This window comes from Xiphophorus maculatus, chromosome 5 (genome assembly GCF_002775205.1).
Source record: "Xiphophorus maculatus strain JP 163 A chromosome 5, X_maculatus-5.0-male, whole genome shotgun sequence".
Classification (NCBI taxonomy): domain Eukaryota; kingdom Metazoa; phylum Chordata; class Actinopteri; order Cyprinodontiformes; family Poeciliidae; genus Xiphophorus; species Xiphophorus maculatus.
The window spans coordinates 22,959,073-22,985,229 of record NC_036447.1 but is presented as its reverse complement, the minus strand read 5'-3'; the positions used below and the strand labels follow the sequence as shown (position 1 = coordinate 22,985,229).

Below are 26,157 nucleotides of genomic sequence, written 5' to 3'. Positions count from 1 at the left end.
GCCTCCTCACAGTGTTTTTGATAAAAACCAGTTGTTTTTCTTCTTCTACTTCTGGTTTGACTCACAGTCTTTGTGTTTTAGATTCCAGATCTTTCACAGATATTTTATCTGTGCATGTGTCACCGTGGGTGCAGGCCATGTAGACATCAACAACTATCTTCAAAATGATCTGACCTACATGTGTCTCGGGAAACCCGCACAGTCTTTTAACGGTATTTACTTTACTCACACTTTTCTCATGACTGGACAACCAGCCATGAAATGGGCCTTAGTATTAAAGCCTTGAATCTCCCCTGGGTTGTGTTATGTGTGTGTGTTATGACTGCCGGTGTTGTTTATGCCAACTATATCCGCCGATGATGGGATAAGTTGCCTGACTAGTAGCCTACAGTTTGGTGGAGAGTGAGAACCAAAAACCTCTTTCCTCCTTTAGAAAATAAAATGCTGTTATTTTCACCAGTGAAACTCAAACCAACCACTAACGACTGCATGCCCTTCTGCGTCGCAACTTCCCAAAGTATTTTACTGCACAGCTTTCAGCCATTGCTGCGTCTCAGAAAAAGAGATACAGTTTGGTAGAAGCAGATTCTACAGCCACAGCCCAGAGGCCTTGTGCGCAGTAGACCGGTTTAGAAGAACTTGTGTTGCCTGCAGAGGATCCTGACCGCAACACAACAGAACACATTTGGGATGAATTAGAGCAGAGACTGTAAGCCAGGCATTTAAATACCACTACAGGAGAACTTCCTGTCCATACCGGTTACCTTCTACAGTGAAGTTTTTGAACAAACCTGTGTAAAATGAGCTATAACAACATTTGATTTCCCTTTGAGATTAGTGAAGTATTTTTGAATTGAGTTGAAATGAGCTTCCTGTTTCTGTGCGGCATATTGTATGACAGCGCAAAGGTAATTTGTGTCTCAAGTCCAAAACATCTGAATCAAATGACTGTAGGAGTTATTTCAGTCCTGCTAATGACCTAATTATATGAGTCAGTGATGCAGAGACACAGTGAAATGTTGCAGAGACAACAGCCCTCAAGGATGGAGGTTTTACACCTGCTATATAGAGTTATTTTAATCCTTTTGTACAGATCCTGACAACGAGTACTTCTAATCGGGATAGGAATTTAGGACTTCAAATGCAACGCCATCAATGACATCAACGTGTGGTGGCATAACGTTCTCCAGCTGAACAGAAACAAAACTTTACCTTTGGAACGACCAAAGAGTCAGCACACGGCTTCAGTTATTACAGCTAGGAACAAGAAATCAGGTCTGAAATCTGAATGTGGCGATGAACTCACACCCGAACCTTCAGAGTCACATGAACACGGTTACAAAGTCGGCCTCCTATCACTTGAAGGACATTTCCAGCATTGAAGCAAGATCTAGAGATACTCATACACGTGTTTAATTTTTGCTGAATTGATCACTGCAACAGCGTCTTCACAGATCTGCTTAAAAGGTCAATAAATCACTGAACAGCTAAGCACCAAAATACATTAACCGGAACCAAACTTGGAGAAGCAGCATTCAGCTTCTGTGCTCCTCTAATCTGGAACAAACATCCAGAAAACTACTAAACACTTGAGTTCCCCAGCTGTTCAGAGCTGCCTTTGATTAGCAGTACCGGTAAGTGGAACATGGGCCAACATTTTTCACATTTCATTTCATGTATTTGCTTGATGATTTGGATGATAGGATTCGACAAAATGTCATATTTACTGCTTGTTTCGTAATCGGTCGCTGTTGTATGTTTCTAATGCTGTAAAGCGCTTTTACCGAAACATGCTTTGCAAATAAACTTGACCAGGTGCTTGTAAGGCTAGAGGCCGGTTTTGCTGTTCTTGAGCTACTTTTAAAGTACCAGAGTTGGAATGATTTGCAAGTTTTCGCGGGACATCCAAGTTTTGTTACCACATCACGTCGTGTCGTCTTATCCACCCAGCTGCCCTTCTCTAATCTACACCAGAGAAACCTCGCAGAGGTCAACCCCTACATCCGCCTGCAGCCGGCTTTCTTTGTGACCCGGCACTGGAAAATGGGTGAAGAGCTGAATGCTGCCGAGGGAAAGAAGGGAAAAAGCAGAGAGGGGGGAGGGAGGAGAAGTAGAGTAGAAGTCAGAGGAGAATGTGAGCGGATATTAGAGTACTTACTGGCAATTCTCAAACTCTCAAGCAGCTGTTTAGATTAAGTGTTAGTCATCATGCTCTTTTTCGATTTCTGTCCACCCCCACAACATCCTCCCACCCTTCTTCTTGTTTTTTTTTTTTGAGGGGGGGTGGGCTGCGAATAGCTCCTGAAATAGAGGCCACTGGAGCAGCAGAGGATATTGTGATAGCATGTGTGTGTGTGTGTGTGTGTGTGTGCAACGTGATACGACGAGTGGGAGAAACTTGTTCACAAGGAGAGGATTTGGAGTGAAAGACGAAGAGATCGGGACAGAGCGTTGTTGAGGCACACAAGTCCGCAGAGATTAGAGAAAGAGAGGAAAAGAGAGGCAGAAAAAAACAGAGCGAGAGAGAGAGAGAAAGAGAGAGAGAAGGGGTGGGGAATCACAAAGGAGACAGAGAGAGAGAGAGAGGTGTGTATTCAGACTGAAAGTCTGAATTAGTAAGAAAGAAAGCTGGTGACTGTTCCCTGTTTTTAGTGCCTTATTAGTAACTCCCTTCTTAAAGGACCGGGTTTATGTTTCTTCAGTTCCTCTGTTTTTGGATTTTCCACGACCCTCGGATTACAAATCGACCCAAAAGCTTTTGTGAGAAGATCCAGTCTTTGCGTTTGGTCTTTGAGTTGAAGCTCATTGATATTTTGTGCAGATCTGAACGAAATCTCCTGTGTGGATCTATTTATTGCCTCTGACATGGGGTTTGGCAAGGGGCTGCTGATTTTGGGTGAGTCTTTCAATGAGGTTTGTGTGTCTTAATGTCCCCGTCTGTGCGCATTGAGAAACCAAAACTAAAGACAGTTTACAAAATGATCTAATACTTTAGTCACGTACCTTTATGTTTTCTTTGCAAACCTTTCCTATAAAAATCGAATCACACAATTAGAAAGCAACTCTTTAAATTAAAATAAGAGTTTAAAGAGGATAAATGGGACTTTGTAGAACTTGACAAGAATAACGCCTCACAGTTTTAATTGCGTCCGGCTCTTTTCAGGTTTTTGAGTTGTGAATTGTCACGAAATTGTTGCCAAAGTGACCTTCTGCAGTCAGAGGTGCTTTTTAGGCAAAGTGGATCTTTAAGGCTTTGTTAGAGTTGTGGTTGTGGATGAGGTTCAAGCTGTGAAAATCGTGGCTAATCTGAATAAACCACAGCTGCTGAACTTTTTGATCACTAGTATAAAGATGTTTTTTTGGGGTTTTTTTTTTAGGTGAATCTCACATAGAAAAGATGAGATGTAACCAAGGCTGTTTAGCCGGTTGTGTATCTACGTATCTTTATCTCTTTACAGATATAAAAACATATAGTGTGTGTTAGTTAGAAGAGCGTAACTTCAGAAGTACCTGATATTATATTGTTTTCAAAGGATAGAATTACAGTGATTGTGCAGATTTTGTTGGCCGAATCTTCAACTTTTTCTTAAAGTTGCTAAGTTACAATCTGGTGACTGTCGAGGTCATTGCTCTCCGATGAAATCATCCCATTAAAAAAAAAACATTTTGAGAAGATCTGAGCTTTGTGGCACGGTGTCTCTATCACACAAAAGACGCACAGCGATCTTACAACAATGTATTTGATAAGCACTGGCGCTCAGATAGTCTGTGGTGTTTAAAACAAAATTACAAATGGTACTAATTGGCCCAAAGAATAGCTGGAAAATATTCCCTGTACCATGATGCCACCACCACCAGCCTGAACCTTTGATGCACGGTCTGATGGATTCATGCTGTCATGTTGTTTAACTCTTTATTTCAGTTTGTACAGTTCAAAGCAGAACATTAAATGAGATCTTTTGTTGGAGCTCTTTTCCAAAGACAGAAGTATTCTTTAATCATCTCCGGTTGAAAAGATTCACTTTCATTTGTAAAGATGCCGTCATTTTTCCCATCACACACATTTTTTATAGTCTCTGTTTCTATTCGGTTACGGCTGGTGATTTCAAACTAACATTTGTAATTTTCTTAGCAATCAGCATTAAAATACACAGAGTCTAGCTTTGAGCTTTGAAATCGTCAGCAAACGTTTCGAAGGGACTTCCCTTTTAACAATTTTCTCAATCTCGTTAAAGATCATTTCTGACCATAACATGGCAACGTTGCTGCAGAAATCGAGACTGCTTGGAACAGGCAACATTTTTCCCGTCTTATAGTGTCCAACTATTGTGAGCCCTTATAAAATATGGTCTCAGATTTCTGCTCCTAGCTGAAGGAAGTGGCACCGGCTGTTGTTTTATTACATACCTTGGTCGTAATAAGTGGTTATTTAAGCTGCTGTTGCCTTTCTATCATCTTCAGCCAGTTTTCCTTTTCCTCCCCGACCTTGAACATCAACAAGGAAAGAAAAGGCCGCGCGCGAAAATCCCCAGAGATCATCAGTTTCTGAAGTTCTAAGACCAGCATGTCGGGAATAAAAACCGTAACACATTTAAAGTCACACAAATCCCTTTTCTTCTGCCTTTTTGATGCTCGGTTTGAGTTTCAGAAAGTTGCCTTTGAAATGTCTAGAGCAGGGGTCTGCAGCCTGCAGCTCCGGGGCCGCAACTGGACTTTCCACACTGAATCTTAGTAACTTTGGCAAAAAGCAATAAATGACCAAAAAATGTAGTATTTAAAATTTGTATTTTTATTTTTACGCTTTTCTGATGGAAAAAATTGACTAAATATCCACAAAAGAATAAATTCAAAACAACCAGTAATCATTTTTTTAGGTCTTTTTTTTTTGGTCATTAAGTTGGAAACTGCGTGCTTTTTCAGAATCAGAATCAGTTTTGCAGGTAAAGATCGTGAGACCAAACAGGAATTAACTTAATTTTTTAACACTCGCAGTTTATAGACATTTGTAAGGATTTTTTAAATACAAATATCAACATCCCATAGAAGAAACTTTATCCACCCACGTTATTGGGAAAATTGCTAAATTTAGAAACATAAATGATGGTTCCTTAAACACAACGACACATTTTTTTTTAGTAGATATTTATTAAAAAATTATAAGCAGTCATTGTGTTTCCATCAGATTATGTAACATTTGCTGCCCTAATCAAGTTTTATTTAGCTGGACTGAAGACAAAATGGACAAAGGTCTCCCTGGATGCCTTAGTCATTTGGCTCCAGTCAGTTCATCCCGTCACCATTTTGTGCACCTATTCACCCAATGCAGCGCCACTCCTTTCATTTCCACTTGCATCTTTTATGAGTAAGCCAACCAGTTCATACACATGTGAAATAATACGTTTATTTCTAATTTTAGAGATAAATTGCTATAAAAATGCTGAATCTCAGGTAGAATTTAATCCAATCTTGAAATATTTGATGAAAACTTTATATTACCAATTCGTTACAATCCTGATCCTCGTCTGAAGTCGCTGACCTACGAAATATGACAAATTGTGAATCTGATTTACCACAAGCAGCTAAAAAGGACAGGCAGTGAATGCATACACCTTCATATGTTTTTGTAGGTGTTTTCATCTCGTAAAGTCACAATACGAGTCCCGTTTTCTTTGTTTTTACTGCTGGTGAAACAAATCAGAAGCTAATCGCGGCACAAGGCCGTCTTAAGTAGCTGTGGGGTCAGCTATTTCCTGTGGAGGCTTAATTCAGAAAATAGAGAGAACAGAAACTTTTTGGAGCTGCTTGTTACTGGACTCTGTGTGAAATGTTCATTGTGGTTTGTGTCTGCCTGCTGACAGCATTGAAACTGTCAGGAGATTGAAATGACATCACTCTTCCACGTGATGATTTGTTTCATACGTTTGTACATTTTGTCGTGTGAAAATATTTTGTCACTGCACAATTTAAAAACCACCGAGGAAGACCAGTTGGATAGTTCATCATTGTATCTCTTTATCCCACTGGGTTGGCTTATAGTTAACTTGTATTGTATAAATAAACCGAATTTAAAAGAAGTCGCCGTTTCACCTTCGTGTCTGATCTCAATGCAATGGATTCGACTTCTTCAGCACAAGCGACGATATCCAAACTTTTGAAAATATACGAGCTTTTCTTTTTGCCGTGATTGATGTTTCTTAGTCAGATGAATCTCAGACTAAGCCTGACAAAATGTTTTGAGAGAAACGCTGATTTCAGGCAGCTGTGTTTTCTGTCAGGAGTCTGTTTTCCAGAGACTCGGTAGCCATAGCATGCTGACTCATGTTCGTGAATCACCCAGCGTTATCTTAGTCCGCTTTCATTCCAACTGAGATCTTCCCCGTCAAGAGTGGTTTGCGCATCTGTGCTGCACGGATCAGGTCTTGGTGAGGTCTGCCGACACTTATTCATACACGCATGACACCCATGAATGTAGGGCCAAATATATCTTTGTGCTCAATTTCCACCGAGGCACCACATGACTTATTACGATGACACGGACGATTGAGGCACAATCGGCCTCTTTTGAAATGTCTTCAGAAACGTCCCACCTTCTTTCATCTCGGCAGCTTCGTCTCAGCCTTGAAAAGATCATTTTCTCTTGGAATGGTTGTCAAGCGTCCGGCATGCCTCACTTCCCAGGTTAAATGAGACAAGCCCCCGTGTTTGCTTTGGAGTAACAGTGAACACAGGGGGAGGCTTTGTTCGTGCTCAATGCGGATATAAAGTTACAAGACAAAACGTTGAAGATGCAAGGCATAGAAGTCACAAAGCTGTCTTTATGACCACCATTTGCAAAATTTCCACCTTCACCATATAATGGAGTAAATGATTTTAATAGTACTTTGAATTCCGGATGGAATTTTTTTCCTAAATGCTGGAGAACGCTGTAAAGTTTTCACACACTACAATCAAAGTCAAGTCAGGTTTGTGTCGCTCATTTCAGCAACGAGGCAATTCAAAGTGCTTTACACCTGGAAAAAAAAACAACATTAAATTTTGTCAAATGCCACCTTCAAAATCGAATATACATCAAATATGTTGATTGAAGTTCCAGATACTAAGAATCAAAAGCAGCTTTTAACAAGTGGGATTACAGCTGTGATGTAAATGAACTCAGTGTTTCAGCTTGCTGGCACGTCAGCCCCTTTAATCCCGTAAATGTTCTTCAGGTGATGGAAGGCCGGCTTTGTAATTGCCTTTATGTGTCTTTGAAGGTTCAGGTCAGGTTTTTGTACACATTAGACCAAGGAGATCATAAAACTCAAAGGGTTGAGGTGGATCCCATGATAAAGGATGTCATGGGATCCACCTCACATGGTTTTATGCAACATCATCAGAGCACCAAATGTCATCATGAAACTGATGAATGATGATGGTAAGAAAAAAAAGCCAAATCAGGTATCAAGGCTTTTAAATACATTTAGACTTTCAATTTCAGAACCGAGTTGTGCAGAGATATGAAGAAACCTGACACCCGAAGGACCTCGGTTTAACATCTTTTGGACTTGTAGCGGGAAGCCATATTGAATGTTTTTGTTTTTTACGAGTCAGCTAAGCGGAAAAGGGACCAAAATGCATGACTTTTATCCGTGCATCTTCCAGATGCTGAAGACGATAAAAAGGCACATTCTTTACTCCTCCTCTTCTTGAGCTAAAGAGTTTGAGAGATTATCAGCAAAATGTGAGCTGACAACATAATACGTAAAAAGAAACACAACAGTAAACACGTCCGAGGTAGGTCATAAATTATACACTACATAAAGCAAGCCACAGTTAGACCACATACCTCTACCTCTATTGCCTCTGCAATATTTGTACACAAGCCTCAACGGCAGATATTTATATGCATAGTTAGCATTTATAATTATTTATTGAAGGCTGTGAAAATGTTACAGCTGTAAGACAAGCTTGTATGAGTAAATAAGGTACAATAAACAGTGTAATGCATGAAATAATAACTAATAGACGATGTTTACAAATTTTTTTTTTCAGCCAAAAACACCAGAATCCTACAGCTTAGATCTAAAGATGCAATGATTGTACCCCTGCGATACGTTATGGGAAATACTGGGAATAAAATCATAAAAACAAAAACCCCAAAGAAATTAAATTGGCATCCGAGCTCTGAACACATTCTGCCCTTGTTCCCATCTGCAGACCATTTCACCACATAATCAAGCCCAGACACAATTTTTCTCACTCTGGCTCAGTGAAACGCTGTCTGGTCCGCCTCTGGCTGACATTACGGGATCCCAGCGCTGTCACACTGCAACAGAAGGCTCATTGTGAACAAAAGGAGGGAAACGCAGCGAAAGGACCTTGGAATGTGAGCCGGAGCTCCGTCTTTAAGCAGTTTCATTCACTCCCGAGTCATGGAAATGTGACCGGCGTTGGTCTGTTTCGAGGGGCGGTTCGCTGTTCGGTGTGTCACGGCTGACGTTTGTCTATAAACACGGAGGAGAAAAAAAGTCAAGTTTATTTTTTTGCTGTTTATGTAAATGTGCATTCATTTCCAGGACTGGTTAATTATTAACATCAGATGAAGATGGGGCGAGGTTGAAGGTCATAAAATGCGGTTCGTTCCCATTGCTGGCACTTTTGTCAAAAACTGTGTGGTGACCAATTTTCCAGTCTGCTCCACAGTCCCAGTCCAGTACATTTAGTGTAACATACTAGATGTTTTCTTCTACAGCTTGAAATAATCTCGAGTTCTATCTTTATTGGAATGAAATGAGTTGAAAGCAAGAATCATTGTGTTTGTGCATTTCTGTACACATGGCATGGTTTTCATTTCCTTGAGGACTGATGATAAGTCAGCCTGGGGTTTTTATGTGGTTCAAGGTCAAGCTGATCTGTGGCTTTTTTTTCAGTTTCTCTTCTAGATTTTACTAAGTTCCTCTCTCTCTCTTTCTCTCTCTCTTTTTTTGGCAGCGCCAATTAAAGGTGGGAGGGAAGCTTATTTTAAGCGAAACGTCTTCCTGTTTGCAGGTTTCAAAGGCAGACGAAAACAATGAATTTAATCGCATTCTGAAAAAGTTTGGATCTTGCAACAGGTGCTGGGTGTTTCAGGTCGCCAAGCAAGTCTTAGTGTCAGAAAATGATAGCCAGAGTAATTACAATAACATGTATATTTATGCTGCTTTCAAGAAATCGAAAAACTGCAAACAACAGCAGAGTTGTAAACACAAATGATTGAGTTTGTTGCGGCTGCTGGGAGGAAGGATCTGCAGTAACGCTCCTTTGTGCGACTGGGATGCCGCAGTCTGTCAGTGAAGCAGCTGGCCTTCTTGGCTACAGCATGAAAAACCTCATGTTCCAATGCTCTGTTTCAATTCAATGCAGTTTTACTTATTGAGTGCCAATTCACAACCAATGTCTTCTCAAAGAATTGTAAATCAAGTCGCTGAAAACATAGCAACATGAGGAAATTATTTTCTTTGCTGCACGTCTACAGAATGGCTATTGGATTTGACGTTAGCGTCTCGGTTGCCAAGCATCTATCAAAACTCCTTATTGTTGTGGGTCGTACGCCTACGACTGCAGCTTCTCTTGTGTCCTAGCAACAGTATCATTGTTGTTTTTACTGCCATGTTTACCTTTAGGACAGTTTTCTCCTCATGGCGTTACTTATGATCAACAATGATTTTCAGCTCTGGACTTTCCTGTGGAGACCGTTTTGAACCAGTCTCTCGTTCTTTCTCATTGTTGAGCCTTTAACATTTCCAATAACTATGAGGCAAGTGAGGTCTGCAGAGCCGTTGATGCTCTGTCCTAACCTCCTGGGTGAGTCATGGATCTGCTCTTTTCACAACTCCTGGGAAGGTTCATCACTGCTGCATGTTTCCTCCATTTGCAGATTATTTCTCTCGCTGTGACTTGTTGGAGTCCGAAAGCATCAAAATGACTTCTTCACCCTCTCCAGACTGATTTTTTAAAACTTTTTTTGACACGATAAATTGCCTTCTGAGATCTTTTAGCCAACTTCATGTTACCAGACATGTTCTATAAAACTTATATATTGATTCTTCTGCCTGCTTTTCTTGTAATCAGGACTCCAATGACTTTTTACTCTACTAATAATCTTCAGACATGGTCAGATATAACCCACAATTGCTGCTCTCCTGGTAAATTAAAGACAAAACTTCATCATTTACTCAAGTCTGTCGTGACATTGTGTGACAGAAATATAATGTTTGAGACGGTTTCCACCAGTTTGCTCTGTTTGTGTTCGTCCCTCAGCATTTCTTTCTCACTCTCTCTCACCCCATTTCTTACTCTATCATTGTAACAACTCCTGATGTTTCATCAGTTCCTCTTTCCCAGCATGCATGTTGAGAGAATTTATTATGCGAGACGTTTGGCTAGAAAATCTGCAGTTTCTGTAGGCTCTATTCAGCTTAAACCTTTGCTGTCAGACCCCGGCGTAAGTTAAAAACCAGCGTCGCAGAAATCATGGATTTAATCAGTTTATCGGTTCTATCAGTTCACGGCTAGGCTGTGATTCGCTGTCTGAGAGCACACACTGTGCTTCTTTTTAATTTTGACCTGACGAGGAAACAGCACGTTTTTGTTTCTTATCTTACAGCTTTGCTAAATGAAAATGTAGGAGACTTCTAACGTTTTCAAATTTTTATCAATTCCTAAATTAACCAACATTTATAACCACAAATCCTCCTCCTTTTTTTTTGTTTTTCAACATTTACTCTTTATTTTTTACATCTGCATTAACCCACCAGTAACCTGCACGTAATTCTGCTTAGTTTTTTTTTTGTTTCAATTCATAAAATGCATAATTTATTTGATTCAAAACTGTATGCACATAAAAACTATTTGTGTCAAGCTCCTTGACAATTATTCAAGGACAGAGGACACTCTGTATTAAAAAACTTGCTCTAAAGGTCAGTCAGTGTGTCACATAATTCAGATTTAAATGTCCGCTGACTGTTATATTGGGGGTAAACATGGATCTGACTCATTCTTTTTAAATGAAGGAGTAAGACAGATGTTTTAGTTTAAAAACTAATAAGTTTTCTTCTAGCTCATATCCATCATTTGGAAGATAAGTAAACAAAAGAAAATGTGCTAACCATAAAAAGCTCAGACAATTGATGTAAATATATCATCTGCTAGAGATGCGTAACTATCATTACGTCTTTAATGAAACATCATAAAACATTTAGCTTCTCAACCTCCTAAGCAGACTTGTGCGATGTGGAAACATCTCCGGTCTGAGGTTTATGCATTTTTACAAGCATTTAGAAGGATTTACATTAAAGACTGTGGTAGGTCGCAGGATGTGAGAATAACCTTTCCATAAATCCACTGAAAACGCCGCATCCAGCCAAAGAAACTGACCTATGGAAGAAGAGTAAGACAGCAGTGACTCTTACTGGAACAGAGTTAAAGTTTCTTTAGCAACTTATATTTCTATCTTGAATTCTTCTCCTTTATAAAGTGTTTAAAAGGATAAGATAATCAAGCCACAAACAGCAATGGACTTCCTGATAAATAAGCTTTTACTAGTTTGCAAGAGTTTACAGGCTTACAAGCCTTCACATAAACTGCTGTGACATTTTGTGTGTTTTTTCTTTTTAATTGGACTAGTTTCAGCATTGAAAAAGTGTGCTGGCAGTTAGAAGGGAAACAAGATGTTTGCTTCATCAAACTGGTGACGCCAACAGAGTTATCTGCTGCAGGGAGGGTCTCTACTGGCCATCGTGCCTTTTAGAGCTGAACTTTCTGAGTGAAAGAGAACAGGATATAAGAAAAAGTTTGTTATTTCAGCCTACAGGAAGCTGAAGTTTTAATCTAATTTTCTATGCAACACTTTTGCTTTCTAAAATATGTCCCTTACTGTAACGGTCAGCGCATAAAATAAAAAAAATAAAAGTCCGGTGGCAGTTCTGCATTCAGCTGTAGAGAAATTTAGGGACATTTCTACTGTAAGAAAAGTTCCAGGACAGCAAAAACGTTTCAGTGATTAAATCAGCAATACATTTTAATGGCTTTATTGCTTCCCAGCATTAAATGCTTTATAAACGGCTCAAGCTTTCTGTTTTCACGCGTACCCTCAAAAGGTGTGAGGTAATAATAAAAAATCTCACATATAAAGTAATATTCTGTCTCTTTGTCTCCACAGGGTTTGTGTGTGCACTGCAGAGACCCGTGTTTGGGTGCCCCAATGGCTTCCAAAGCAATGACGGCATATGCGAAGGTACAGTTCTCACAGACCACTTTGTCTGTGTTCTTCTGTTTTCTGTGACTCAATGATTAAGGCAAGAAGAGTCATTCAGAAATGGAGGTACGGTGGCAAAGTGTTGCTTTGCGGAGTAAAAAGTTTGTTTTTTTCAATCCTTAAGTCATCCTGGAACAGCAGCCTCATTTAGAGTGCTGATATCTGGAAGCAGAAATGTTTGTGTTGACATGCTCCCTGCTTCTATACGTCTCAAACAACATGTCTCAAAATTGCAGATATGAATGAGTGTAATGACCCTGACTTCTGTGGGAACCACACAAAGTGCATTAATACCAATGGAAGCTACTACTGTGAATGCTCTGCTGGTTTCCACAATGTAAAAGGGAATCCCAACTTTACTGTTGATAAGGGACAGTGCTCTGGTAAGTATGGTACCGACTGTGCTGAAACTGGATCTGAGAAATTGCTCTTAACTGTGTTTGCATTTTCTCTTCCGTCAGATATTAATGAATGCCTGGACAATAATACAACCTGTGGTCCTCATGGCACATGCAATAATGTTATTGGGCACTATAAATGCGTCTGTAACGCCGGCTACGTTAGCGCAGACGCCAGCAACAAGACTGCACACTGCAGAGGTGAGTGTTATTTTCTCTCTTCTTTCAGTTCTGGTTGATAGGTGTTCTTACACAATCTGGAAAAAAAATATATATATGATGCAAGAGCTTTTCAGTTCTAGTGAAGTGCGGAAAAACCGAAAAAGAAAAATAAGTTTTGCCTTTCCAGACTTTTCTTCTCTTCTATTGACTTTTTCCTTCCACCAACCAGAACACAGAGCAGTCATCCGCAACTGCAGGTCCGCTCGTTCCCTCCTCCCCTCCCTTCTGTTATCAACTCATTATGAAATGATAGCAGAGCTTCCAGTCCCTACATACACAAACACTTTACGCTTAAGAGGCGCTCAGACATCACGTCACTCGGTTTATTCAACAGAAACCCCACTTGATGAACGCCGAAACGAGGAGTAAGTAACAATAACATTCGCTGAGAAGATTTATGAAAATTAAGAGGCTCAGTCGTCTTTGGTACACAGAACAAAATACCTCTAAAAACTATTAGCACACGAGAGCAGACCAAGTAAGGTTGCAATAACAAAAACCCTGGAGGGCGCCGGTGGATTTAATTGATACTAGATGTAGGAAGGAAGGAGGAATTAAAAAAAAAAGCAAAAAGAAAAACACATTCCTCAACAAAAGGATTTTTTTTTTGTTGTAAATAATGGCAACTAGTCTTGGTTGTCAACAAAATGCTCCCAGGCTGAGGAAAAGCCAACATTTTAAAGTTAAACTGTTGTGATAACTCTTGGGGAACGCTGTTGTTGCTGAGTAAGAAGTAAAGAAATTACACGCAATAAATGAATAATTTTCCAGATTAAACAGAAAGAAATAAAAAAAAAGTCCTTCTTCACAATTTTCCAGTAACACTCTGTGGATAAACATCTTAATTACAAAGTCTTTCACTAAGTGCTCTATTTAACAATTTTTTAAAAAAATGTGCTGCCAGCAAGATAACCACTGGCTCAATATACTGTGGGTTCAGAATTGCCCTAAACTGCAAATCATTACTGAACGGCTCTCTTTCAATCTCTTCCACAGATTTAGACGAATGCAAGGAACACAAAGACGTTTGTGGAGAGAAAGGCGTCTGTGAAAACCTTAATGGGAGTTATCGATGCATATGTGAGGTAGGACACACCAACTACGGCCAGGAAAAAAACAGATGCTCAAGTAAGTGTAAACGCTGCTCTACCAATCGTAGAAAATGTTCAAGTCAGCGTTTTATTGCTTCTTTATAAAGCATATCTATGTACCAAAGAGTATCAGGGTGGCACTGAGAAATTACACAAGAATAAAGTCATAATATTACGACTTTATTGTCGTAATTGTATGACTGTTCTCAAAATACTATGACGTTGTTCTTACATTTATTCAATATTATTCTACTGTTGTAATTATTTTGTTTGTGTGTTACATCTGTGACGCGATCTGTACATGTATTTCTGAAGAAGTCCCTAGATTCTCATCTTCAGATCTGTTTGCTTACATACAGCCAGAACCAGTTCTTGACCGCTAAAAAAGGAAGCCGTGTCCATGTTGGGTTTCTTCCTGTTATCACTCGGCCGCAGATTTATTGTAAATGCTTCTTGAAATCCTTCATCCACTTCCTGTAGTAGATAATCTTACCTCAGATCGTCTCATTTCTACTCACACAGTTTTACTCGTCTGTTGTCAGGACAGGATTCTGATTTTAGAAACGCTGTAAATGTTTCACTTTTTCTTTTCTCGCAGAGCTCGAGTGTGACAGCTTTCATGCCGACAGCGATCCGGGGAAGGTACGTCTTCTCCACAGCAGATATATTATACATTATCAGCGTGGTTATACCGTAGCCCTCATAATGTTGAGAATGAGGTGAAAAAAATGAGCACACCGACAATTAAATCTCTAATTTTGTGCAAAAACACGCGCTAATTTTCTCCGTTAACGAACTGACCGAAATAAATTGCAGTCAACAAGGAGTCGATTGATCTCTTTATTCCTCTTGTCTGTTTCTCCCAGTCCTTTGAAGGGCTGGCGGACATGTTGTCCATGATGAGGAACAGCTGCTTGGCTCTGTCCGACCCAAGCTATTCTGCTGGTGGAAAGGCTGATGGCGATGCGCTGCTCGAGGTTAGGAAAACATAAAACTCAAACTCCCATACGTTCTGAACCTGCATGCAAATGATCTGCTGACGCCACGCTGCTGCTGGGTTTCTGATTTACTATTTGTTTCTCTTGGTGCAAGTAGAAGCTCATTAAACAGAAAATTCCTAAACACCAGTGCGGTGAGGGAAATAATCGTCAAGTTGAAATGAGCCTCAGAAGACTCGCAAATGGAAACCAAACGTTCAATGAAAGCAGATTAACTGCATGAGTTTGAGAAACAAGTCAGCTTGGGTTTTACATAATTTATCACTCTGTGGAGGGTGGCTGTTTGTAAATGTAATTTTATATGTTTTTGCAGACGTGCAGGCAAGTGCATGTGCATTTGTGCAATAATGCTTCGTTTTAAGAGAAACGTTTAACATTCTCATATTAAGGTTTTAATTTTAAAACAGCAACAACAAAAACAGTTGTTTATGGTAAAAATTGACCCCCTTGAGAGAGTAAGGCATGTCATGATTGGGGATGGTCATTTTTCCATTCTAACCATCTCCAAAGGTGACCCACAGGGTTCTGTGTTTGGACTAGTTACATGTATTTATGCTTTGAAAAAAAAAAAATCAGCTTCAAGAAACTCTGTCATCCCCAGCCATTCTCCACTCTTATTAAAGTTGTCATTTAAGGTTTTTGATGAAAAAGAACAGATGTCTAGAGTTCAAAAACTACAAATAAATTGCAATATGTTAACAAAGCACAATTTTAGATGTCTATAAAACACTTCTTCGCATTTCCACAGGATCCTGTCCTTTGGAAAATTATATGCACCTGTAGCTTTGTCTGTATTTGATGGCAACTTTGCATTGAAAGTGTCATTATTTACCGAATGACACTTCATGACAACAGTCAGAGACTTTCATAGAGTCCTTCATGTTTATGACAGCGTCATGTCAGTCTTATGCACACCCCGTTGAATAAAGTTTTACCAATATGTGTGCTTAGATGACCCAGCTGGCTTGCAATGCTCCTGTTTATATACTATACTATAAAATGAGTTCTTCTTTCTCAAAGGTCAATTCCGTCCTTATGCTGACGACACAGTTCTGTATGTGTGTTGATTTTTTTTTTATTCCACCACTGCTGTTATGTGCTCTAATGTATTTTATTGCATCAGTCTTGAAAATCAGAACTCTTTCTTTATGTATTCTCCAATAATAAATAAATAAAATCTAACCTCCACCTACTAATTTTTATGTGACGCAACACCTAAAAAGGAAATAGAACAGGTTTTAAAATAATGTCTCTGCCCTCCATCTCTGTTAGAAACTTCTGACAGCGACGGACACCATCCTGTCCCCTGCACACGTGGAAAACAGTAAAGGCGTGAGTGGGCTGCTCACTGCTGTGGAGAAGTCGATTTTACTGATTGGTCCTCAGCTCAAAGCCAACGACACCAAAATGGAGACCAAAGAAACGGGTATGTTTCAACCCATGAGCTCATGGTTTATAGTAATTACAATAGTGACAATAACATTGTGCCATATTTGTCAAAACAGAAGCAAAAATTACAGTTCGAAGAGGAGCTAGCCGCCCAACCGGACAAATCCATCTGACCAGTGAACACGCTGATCTCAACACTGACTGGACAACAGCAGCTGGCGAAGGCCCATATCCTGGTGAACGCTTGACTCTGATAAACAGGTCACGCTCACCTTCAAAAACATGAACTAACCCTGAGTGTCCCAAACAGGTTTTGCTCTGGCCGCATTGCTGAGCTACAAGAACCTGGAGGAGTCTGTAAACAGATCTTTTGAGAACCTGGAAGAAAAAGAAAAAGACGCCATTTCCTTCCAGGTCTTCTCCAAAGTCGTCTCTGTCGTGGTTTCCAACCCATCGACTCAGAACCTGCACAGACCTGTCAACATTACCTTCAGACATCTAAAGGTAGGTCCAACCTGTTTGACGTCACATTTGTTTTTTCTTTGGTCCACCTTAATAGAACTCCGATTCGTTTGTCTAGAAAGTTTGGTTCATTTTGGGGAAGTGTGAATGCGTAACCAAACTCCGATGCGAACCAAAAAAGCGAACTCTGGTTCGCCTAAAAACCCTTCAATTCACTTCACTTCAATTCTTGGTCCAATTGAAGTGTACTCTGGTGCGGTCCGCTGTCATATGTGGATGCAAGCATTCCGGAGACCGCTACAAAAGCAGGAAGTGGACAATAGCACAGGGCATTCTGGGTAAATACAACCAAAACAAACATGCTAGAGGGAGAAATGTCACATTGTCAAAAGACGAAAGAGAAATCCTTCAACCACTAAAATCTCATGCCAGTTCATTTTTGTTTACATGTTGTGAAGGAGGAAGTTCCACTTTTTCAGAGGTTTTCGTGTTGTTTACATCAGTTGTTCTTGTTGCAGCGCCACCACAGGCGAGGGGGGGAACAGGTCTTTCAAAGGGTTTGGATCGTTTGACAGTGTGAAAGTGAACCGCACCATCTGAAAATGTAACAAATTTCGCAACTTTGGTCCCCAATTGAACCATGCGTACCAGACGATAAGGTGTGAAAACACCCTAAGAGATCCTCATTCCTGGTAGCTCTAAATCCAGCTTCTAATATCATGAGAGTCTGCAAGACAACACCACATGAAGTCATTACCAGGCAACTTTCAGAGCTTTCTCTGAAATCCAATGAAGGTATAAATATACCACACCCTCTGTATTTAACTGCTGATTTTGGTTTGCACATTAGGACATAAAACAGACCCCTGAGGTGAGCTACATCTGCGCGTACTGGGATGAGAGAGGAGTCTGGTCCCCAGCTGGCTGCTCCCAGGAGCTGTCCAACGACACACACACTGTGTGTTCGTGTGAACATCTGAGCAGCTTTGCTGTGCTGATGGCCCTTTATCCCATGAAGGTAAGTCACAGATAATACTTACCTGGACAAAGCGCATCTTTTTTTTTTCAAATGTGGGAACCATGCAGAATGTTTTTGGGTGAAGAAAATATATCCATGGCAGTAGGTAAAATATAAATATGTTTGAACTTGGTGTAATATAGTAATCTTTATTGGCAAGCAAATTGGTGGGAAGGTTTTGTCATGTTTGACGGAGGAATTTGAGCCACGTGAAGACGAGAGGCTCACAGTTACGTGTTGAGATTAAGTTTTTAATTGAAGAAATAGAGCTACCGGTGTCAGGAATGGGCTCAAAGAGAGTTTTTTAATGACTGGAAAGGTTACGATTGACTTTAGAACCACATCAGACTCAAACTAACCAGCAGAATCTAGAGGAACTCAGGGAAGCGACCAATTAGAAATGAACACAAAGGGAACCAACAGGACATAAAATGATTTTTAAAAAACTCAGAGATCTACACTGAAACACAAATCTGAACCAAAGTGGTATGCTGGCAAATGGACTGATGATAAATAATGCCTTTCCAGACATATTCACCACTCAAAGTGTTTATGGTTTCAACTTTATGGGGTCTCAAGCATTTTTACAAGAGAGGATCCATTGAGAGTCCGACGTAAACAACCAGATTCATTCAATACGAGTCATGGTGTTCATCATTTCTGAGGGGAGCTTCATTGTAAGCTGACTTCTCTTGCAGCCCAGCTTTCACCTCCAACTGTTGACCCAGATCGGCCTGACTATCTCCCTCGTTTGCCTGGTGCTGAGCATCCTGACGTTCAAGTTCTGCCGGTCCATTCAGGGGACGCGCACCACCATCCACCTGCACCTCTGCATCTGCCTCTTTATGGCGGACCTCGTCTTCTTGGTTGGGATTTCTCGAACTAGACCAGAGGTAAGGATTAGTAGTGTTACTTCAAAACAATATTACTTTAAGGGGGCTGTTATGTTAAATCAATTTTTTGGCATTTTATATCATGCTGCAGTGTTATCCCCTCATCAAAAACATACTTGGAGAGTTGCTGAGTGTTTGAGAAATATGTGAATCTCCCATGGCAACCAGTCTGGGTGCAGGAACGGACGTAAACGGCACATTGAGAATGATGTGCTGAAGGCAGAGGGTTGGAAAGAGCAGGAGCTTCTTAAAGAGACAGAGACCCAATTTCAAGGCATCAAATTGCAAAGTCAAATTTCTTTTAAGTCATGTTTGATATAGATAGCATTTGTATGGCAACTGAAGGTAACATAATGACGTGATTGTGCTATAAAATGGCACTAAAGTACATAATACTTCCCCGCTTCGTTTCCCTTTACAGAGACACGAACAGCAAAACATTTAGCTTGAGACTTATTCTTTCTTTTTCGTGTTATTTTGTCTTCAAGGGCGGCTGCAAGTTTGTTGCTGCAATGCTCCATTTCTTCTTCTTGGGTGTAATGAGCTGGATGCTGTTAGAAGGGGTGCAGCTCTACAGAATGGTGGTCCTGGTGTTTAACGCCACCATCCGGCCCCTTTACTTGTACCTCACCGGTTACGGAATCCCTCTGGGGATTGTTATCATATCCGTCATCATCAGACCAGGGGGCTACGGCACTAAAGACCAGTAAGTAAACATCGACGCTTTAAAAAAAAAAAGTTGCACATAAAAGAAGTCATTGCTTTAAAGCAGGGGTCTCAAACTCCAGTCCTCGAGGGCCGCTGTCCCACAGTTTTTAGATGTGCCACAGGTACAAAACACTGGAATGAAATGGCTTAATTACCTCCTCCTTGTGTAGATCAGTTCTCCAGAGCCTTAATGACCTAATTATTCTACTCAGGTGGTGCAGCAGAGGCACATCTAAAAGTTGCAGGACAGCGGCCCTCGAGGACTGGAGTTTGAGACCCCTGGTTTAAAGTGAAACCAGGAAATTCATGTCTTGCGTCACACTATTTGCGTCAGAGGAATTCAAACACTTCTGTTATCAGCTTCTGTGTCGTGAGCTTTTTTTTCCCTTCTTCTTCTTTCATCTCGCTACCAAAGCTGCTGGCTGTCCTTGGAGCACGGCCTGATCTGGAGTTTCTTTGGTCCCGTGTGCTTCATCATCGCCCTGAATGTCTTTTTCTTCATCGTCACTGTGTGGAAGCTCGCCCAGAAGTTCGCCACCCTCAACCCAGACCTCTCCAAGCTGCACAAAATAAAGTTAGTCTCTGCAGACATTCATACATGAGCACCTTTGCAATGAATGGAAAATGATTTGAGTCAGAAAAAAGGAAGAAGCTTTCCTACTTCTGTCCCATTTCCCTACATTGATAAGCTTTGTTTTTTTTTTTTTTTTACTCCTTCTCACATTCTCAGAAAAAGTGTTCAACTGTAAAATTCATTGGCGTCTGAAAATGTCCTTGCTTGGATGCAGAAGCTCATAGATCAGGAGTTAGTCTGAGAAATTAATAAAAAAAATCATCCTCTTGCACAAAAAGCAGCTGCTTGACGAAGCGGCCATAAAGCGTGAGATTGGGATCGAAAAGGGGTCAGTGGCTAAATGAACAGATGGTTGAGTTGGTGAATGTAGCGAGAAGCACCTTTTCAATTTGAAGAAGCTGAAATTACAGAACGGCCTGTAAAAATAGCTATGATATAATTTGTCCCTGGGGAAATTACGGCACTTCCTTAATCTTATTTAATTATGACTTCTGCTTTTAGGTTGTTTTTTTTTTCTTTTACATTTCACAACCCAACTTAAAGTACACCATAATAATGAAGGAAATAGGAAGTTTTTAAAATTGTGTTGCGTCTCCCTTTTACATCTTAACCCTAAAATAAGAAAAACAATGGAAGTAATTTCCTTCTAAAATCAACTAATTAGCAAATAGACTCAATCTATGTGTAATCTAACTGAGCACTGTGCCGGCCATCATAAAAAAGAAAACAATTTTAAGAATATGACTCACATACACACTGACATGGCTGTCCATCTAGACCAGGGGTCTGCAACCTCTTCCATTCAAAGAGCCACTTTTGCCCCCGCTGCTACAAAATAAAACTGACGTAGAGCCACAAAAAGCGATTTTATAAACGTAACTATGAAAGTTGACAAAATGACACTAAAATTTATTTCTGTTTTTAGAACAAAGTGAATTACCTTTTGCAAAATAAAGAAAATATGCTGAATGAGATGAGCCTTTTACGTGAACATGGTAATAGGCAGCATAGTTTAAAGCTACAGTAGATACTTTTAAAAACCTGTTGTAGGTATTACATTCTGATTTTGCATAAGAATTTCCAGGAAAAAAAATCCTAAAACAATTTCTTTATCAAAAACATTTTCTTTTTGGTATTTTAAGAGCCACAGTTGCGGGTCCAGAGAGTCACAACTTGCACAGGAGAATCTGATGACGGGACGGCTATTAGTTAGGGTCTCCAAAAATCTGGAAGACTAGAAAAATTAAATCCACTGCTGAAAGAAAGCCGGAAGAGCTACTCTCTCGTCTGACCGTTTTAAAATGACCAAATGTTCTGAAATCAAAAGAATCAGATGTCACATCCTGGACTTTAATAGAAATTCTGACATTTAACATACATGTGTTTTTTTTTATTTCATCTTCCTTTTGAGTTTAAGGTTGTAAAGCAAAAAAAAAAAAAAGTACAAACAGGTTCAAGGGGCATCGACTTTTCAAATCACAGTAAATTACAAACTGAAGCTATTAAGCAACAAATATATTCACCAGATCCTTAAATCCAGGTTTATCTCATAACTTTCTTTTTTTTTAAATTCAGTTGTCGGTTCCTGTTTGGTTTAGGCAGCAGATTTTACACTGAGACAAAGGTTCATCTTCCAGCATGACAATGACCCATAACGTAAATCTAACAGAGAGTGAGGTCAAGACTTAAAAAGACAACTCTGTTCAAGGACACTGTCCATGCGGTCCGATTGAGCCTAATTATACCTAAAACACTTGTAAATGCAGCTAAAGGTGGTTTCTACAAATAAAATAAAAAAAAGTCTCTTGTTTTTTTCCACTTCACAACACTATGCATGCGAGAACTGTAGAGGTTTGGATACTTATGCAAAGTTTTCCCCAAAGACATGCTAAAAGTCTTGGTAGTGGCATTTTCGTCTTCAGGGATTTTTCGCAGACGCTGGCAACATCTGAGTAACAAATGAGAAATCTCCGTCTGCGTTCTCTTCCAAGTCCCATCTGTCTGATTTGTCGTTTCGTCCCGCAGAGCTTTCACAGTCACCGCCATCGCTCAGATGTGCATACTGGGACTGATGTGGGTGTTTGGAGCCTTCTTGTTCAGCGAGGGGATGACGGCGGTCGCATACATCTTCACCGTCCTCAACAGCCTGCAGGGTGCCCTGGTCTTCATCATGCACTGCGTGCTGTCTAAACAGGTAGAAAGGATCTGGAAGATGTTTGTGGGAGTGAATAGTGTCGGGAGGAAGAGGATAAGTTTAACATAAAAACAAAAAAGAAAACACCAACCAGACCGGCGATTTTAAAAAGAGAAGAAATGTTTTAGAAAGCTTTTCAAAAATGCTGTAAATGTGGGATTGAACAACGCACAGCGATTTGAATATTTCCCCGCGGCTCTGCTGCCCCCTGCAGGTGAGAGATGAGTACGTCCAGTTCCTTTCCTGCGTCTGCACGCCGCAAAAGAAGAGGTACTCAGACTTCAGCAGCACCAATCCGTCCAGCAGTCAGTCTCAAGTACGTGCCGTTTCCTGCCTCACATGTATTTAATAAGCTATTTATCTGCTTCCGTTTAAGGTATTTTAAAACAAAAGCTACGTTTCTGCATAGGTATAATTTATGATCGACAACAAAAACCAGACAGCTATTAAAGATCCAATTAGTAATCAAAAATATTTACTGTTCCAAATGTTTTGTCTAAGCCCAGACATCAAACCTCAGCAAAAAAGAAAGTAAATTTGCCCAATAAAAAAGAAAGATAATATAACCTAACTATCGTTGATATTTGGTTTTAGCATTGCATCATTTTACATTTTTCAAAGAAACAATTGGGCTTTAGGAGAATTTTTCATCTTATTGATATAACATACTGATTATCACAGTCTCGGTAACATGTTGAAATGTTCTTTCTTTCCTTCTTCCAAAGTTTTGCCTTTGAAACTTGCATTTGGTAAAGACTCTTGTCTTGATTGTTTTAGAAAAAATGTAACATCAGTTAGTGAGTAACACTGTGCGTCGTGTTACCAAGCGTCGACAATTACGATTTCGGTAACCCTTAATATTATTATTTGGATATAAGGACCTATCTGGTGAGGTTTGAAATGGAATTAGTGTCATATTTCATTATAATCAAAGACTGTGATCTTCCATCTCTCTGCCTTGCAGTACATTATGTCCTGCACTGCTGTCCATTGGGTTGTAATGGTTGATTTTAAAATCTGGTGAGCATTGTTCAATCTTTCCTCATGATATAACTTGTTTTCCTGTAGGGTTCCCGGAGTGGACCGATCACAGGAGAATCCCAAATATGAAGAGCTTCATCATTTTTACCCCGCCTCATGTGCAGAAAATCACTCCTTCAGACTGTTAGGACAAAGACTGTCAAGGTTCAAATCACCTAGAAAAACAAACATGTCCTTCTGTGGCCTACATTTCAGTGATTTTTAAATTATTATTCTTTCAACCTGCCGTTGTTGACCTGTAGACGAGCAGCAAGAGCGATCTCTTATTTAAAAACTAAACAGAAATGCTACAAAACCGAAAAAAAAAAGAAAACATTGAGTTAAACCATCAGCTGGTTCCAGGATTTGGACTTTTGCCGTTTTACCTTTTTGAGACTTGAGTTAAGGGTGATCAGACTGTGAATTGTTAAAACTGAACCCTCCATCTCACCTGCTCAATTCTGTATTCAGTTTCACCATGGAAATGAAAAACCATTTTAGAGCCAAAATAAAAGACTCATTCACGAGTGTTTACTGTGGTTTCAAGCCTTGTAAAAGGATGAATTTTTAATGTATTTAAACTACTTCTCGTGACTAAACGGCGCCCCCTGCTGACTACTACAGCAAACCCAATGTTTCAGAAAATGTTTATTTGTCTTTTTGACAGTTCTGTTTAAATACTCTGTAAGGTCTATATAAAATACCATTTAAAAAAAATCAGAAAATCTTATTTAATTATGCACACCGACTTCAATTTAAAAAAGAAGAACAAGACACCAAAATATACTGTAGAGAGAAAAAGAAAATAGGTCAAAGGGTTTGATAGTTTTTCATGTTTTTACTGCCGTTCACAACAGGACAAATTGTATGTGATGTGATTTATTCTGTAAAATGATCCAGTTTTTTTTTTTTTTTTTTTTAAAGTGAGCCTTAAAAAATGTTTATTCAGGAGTTGTTTGAGTTACATCGATGCTGCGTTAGTAAGCAGAAGTAACTCGTCAGTTCAACCGGAACATATCACAGTTATAATATAAGCTGTACTGCCGTCAAGGCAACTAAAACGGAGTTTTATGGATTTAGACATATTTATTTCAGAACGCAGACAACAGAAGTTAATACACACGCGTCAGCAGATAGTTTGCACTGTATTTTATGTAAATGTTGCCTGTACAAATAGTAGTTTTTGTTGTTTGTTTTGTGCGTACCGTAGGGAAAAAGGTACAGAATACGTGCAAAAGTACCGGTATACTTCTAATATGGTGATGGGGGTCATGAAATTCACACCGGATGTTGGTAACAATCCAAGTTATCCTCAAATGTTTACCGTCACCTTGGATTAAAATACACTTTTTCCAGTACAGAGTGAAAAACTAAATATAAACTAAATATATGGCACTGTTTTCTTAAACATAACAGTGCACAAATAATTCACAATTTAAGAAAAGAAGAAATTCATTTGTATTAAATAAAAATTATACTGTCTGTATGTTTCCGTTTATGTTTTTGGACATTTTCAAATATTTACAGATTTTTTCACGGCCCTCTGAAATTTCTAAGCTTAGTCCACTTTCAGCCCATCGATTGTTGCTCAGTCAATCAGGACTGAACCTGTCGATATCAACCACCGCCACTAGGGGGCAGTAATTCTTTCAAAACACTGAGATTTCGTCAAGTTCCTTTAGTATCTTAGACTTTTCTTCTTCTTTTTGCAGTGTATTAATTTGAATCCATTTCATCCTTATTCTATGTCTCATTATACGTGTTACACATACTTTCTGACACATTGGTTACAATTTTGTTGTTTATGGGCTAAGTTTGGCTACTACCAACGTCCGGTGTGAATGTCGCAGCAATAGCCAATTCAAAAACATATTCACCTGGAGAAATGCTGAAGTGTTTGATACTTATTTACCCGGCTGTACTTCTGTGGTATTTGTTTTCATGTACTGTAATTAAATATTTTGCTTATAATGGGACAGAAACTCACACACAACCTCTGATTTCAAACAAAACGAGTGATATGTAATCACTCATGGCTAATGTTAAATCCTCCATCTTGGCTTATGACTGAGCTTTCCTGCTCTTTTATTATTATTATTATTATTATTATTGCAATTGCCAAATACGTAAACACATCTGGGACAGGATTAACAATTAATTAACAAAAATAGGCCCACTCTGCTGATAAGGTTGCAGCAGCTTTCCCCCATCATGCAGTGTTTGTTGAATAAATGTCCATTTAATTACTGTGTTCTTATTTTAGAGCTTGTGTGTGTCCAGGAAATGTTAGTTACTGTAAGACTGAGGCTTTTATCGCTGAAATGAGAGCCACAAGATTTGTACAGACCTGAGTTTGTTTTGTATCTTTGCACTTTTCTGTTGTAAAAAGAAATATTCAGTACAACTATAGGTTTTCATATTGTTATGTAATAATAGAAGCAGTCGCACTTGCAGAACCTTAATAGTTTTATGTATAGATATGCATTTAAATTTTCCATCATTCACATCTGTTGAATTAGACATGGAAAATGCTTTTTCATAATAAATTAGAGGCTTTCAGAGCTGCGTTTTGTTTTATCTTCCTATTTATGTTCAGATTTCAATGTTAACCTTTTGTTTTACCAGCTGTTCTTTGGTTTGTAATTGTCATGGTTTTTATTATTATTTTTTACCGTTTTTATTCCTACAAAGCAAAAATTTGTATTTATGCTAAAAAAAAAAAAAAAAAAAAAAAAAAAAAGCAATGTGCAGCTTTTTAAAATGAATGTAAGATTCCTTATTGTTAGAATATAGTAGAGCTACATTTACAAATATGCTTATTTTTTTTACTTTGGTTCACTTTACGCCATTTGGTACTTTTTCCTTCAATAGATATTGTCCACAGTTCTGAATAAAGCTTTTTCTTCATGGGAGAAA

The 26,157-nt window shown here is 39.3% G+C and overlaps 1 protein-coding gene across 2 annotated transcripts in view; it reads left to right on the top strand.

Moving 5' to 3' along the window:
• Nucleotides 1–26,157, top strand: part of LOC102232041 (CD97 antigen-like) — a 38,185-nt gene extending 12,028 nt beyond the window's left edge. Inside the window, exons 1-17 of one of the 2 annotated variants that reach the window (XM_023333974.1) lie at nt 2,378–2,896; nt 12,179–12,253; nt 12,511–12,657; nt 12,736–12,873; nt 13,891–14,022; nt 14,584–14,627; nt 14,852–14,962; nt 16,256–16,409; nt 16,489–16,608; nt 16,683–16,876; nt 17,685–17,852; nt 18,551–18,745; nt 19,234–19,451; nt 19,869–20,027; nt 22,053–22,221; nt 22,436–22,537; nt 23,290–26,157. In XM_023333974.1, coding sequence (XP_023189742.1) covers nt 2,866–2,896; nt 12,179–12,253; nt 12,511–12,657; nt 12,736–12,873; nt 13,891–14,022; nt 14,584–14,627; nt 14,852–14,962; nt 16,256–16,409; nt 16,489–16,608; nt 16,683–16,876; nt 17,685–17,852; nt 18,551–18,745; nt 19,234–19,451; nt 19,869–20,027; nt 22,053–22,221; nt 22,436–22,537; nt 23,290–23,331 — 2,199 coding nt within the window. In that variant the 5' untranslated portion in view covers nt 2,378–2,865 and the 3' untranslated portion in view covers nt 23,332–26,157. Of the gene's footprint in view, nt 1–2,377; nt 2,897–12,178; nt 12,254–12,510; nt 12,658–12,735; nt 12,874–13,890; nt 14,023–14,583; nt 14,628–14,851; nt 14,963–16,255; nt 16,410–16,488; nt 16,609–16,682; nt 16,877–17,684; nt 17,853–18,550; nt 18,746–19,233; nt 19,452–19,868; nt 20,028–22,052; nt 22,222–22,435; nt 22,538–23,289 lie in introns of those variants that run through there. The other variant, XM_023333975.1, reaches the window with a different exon arrangement.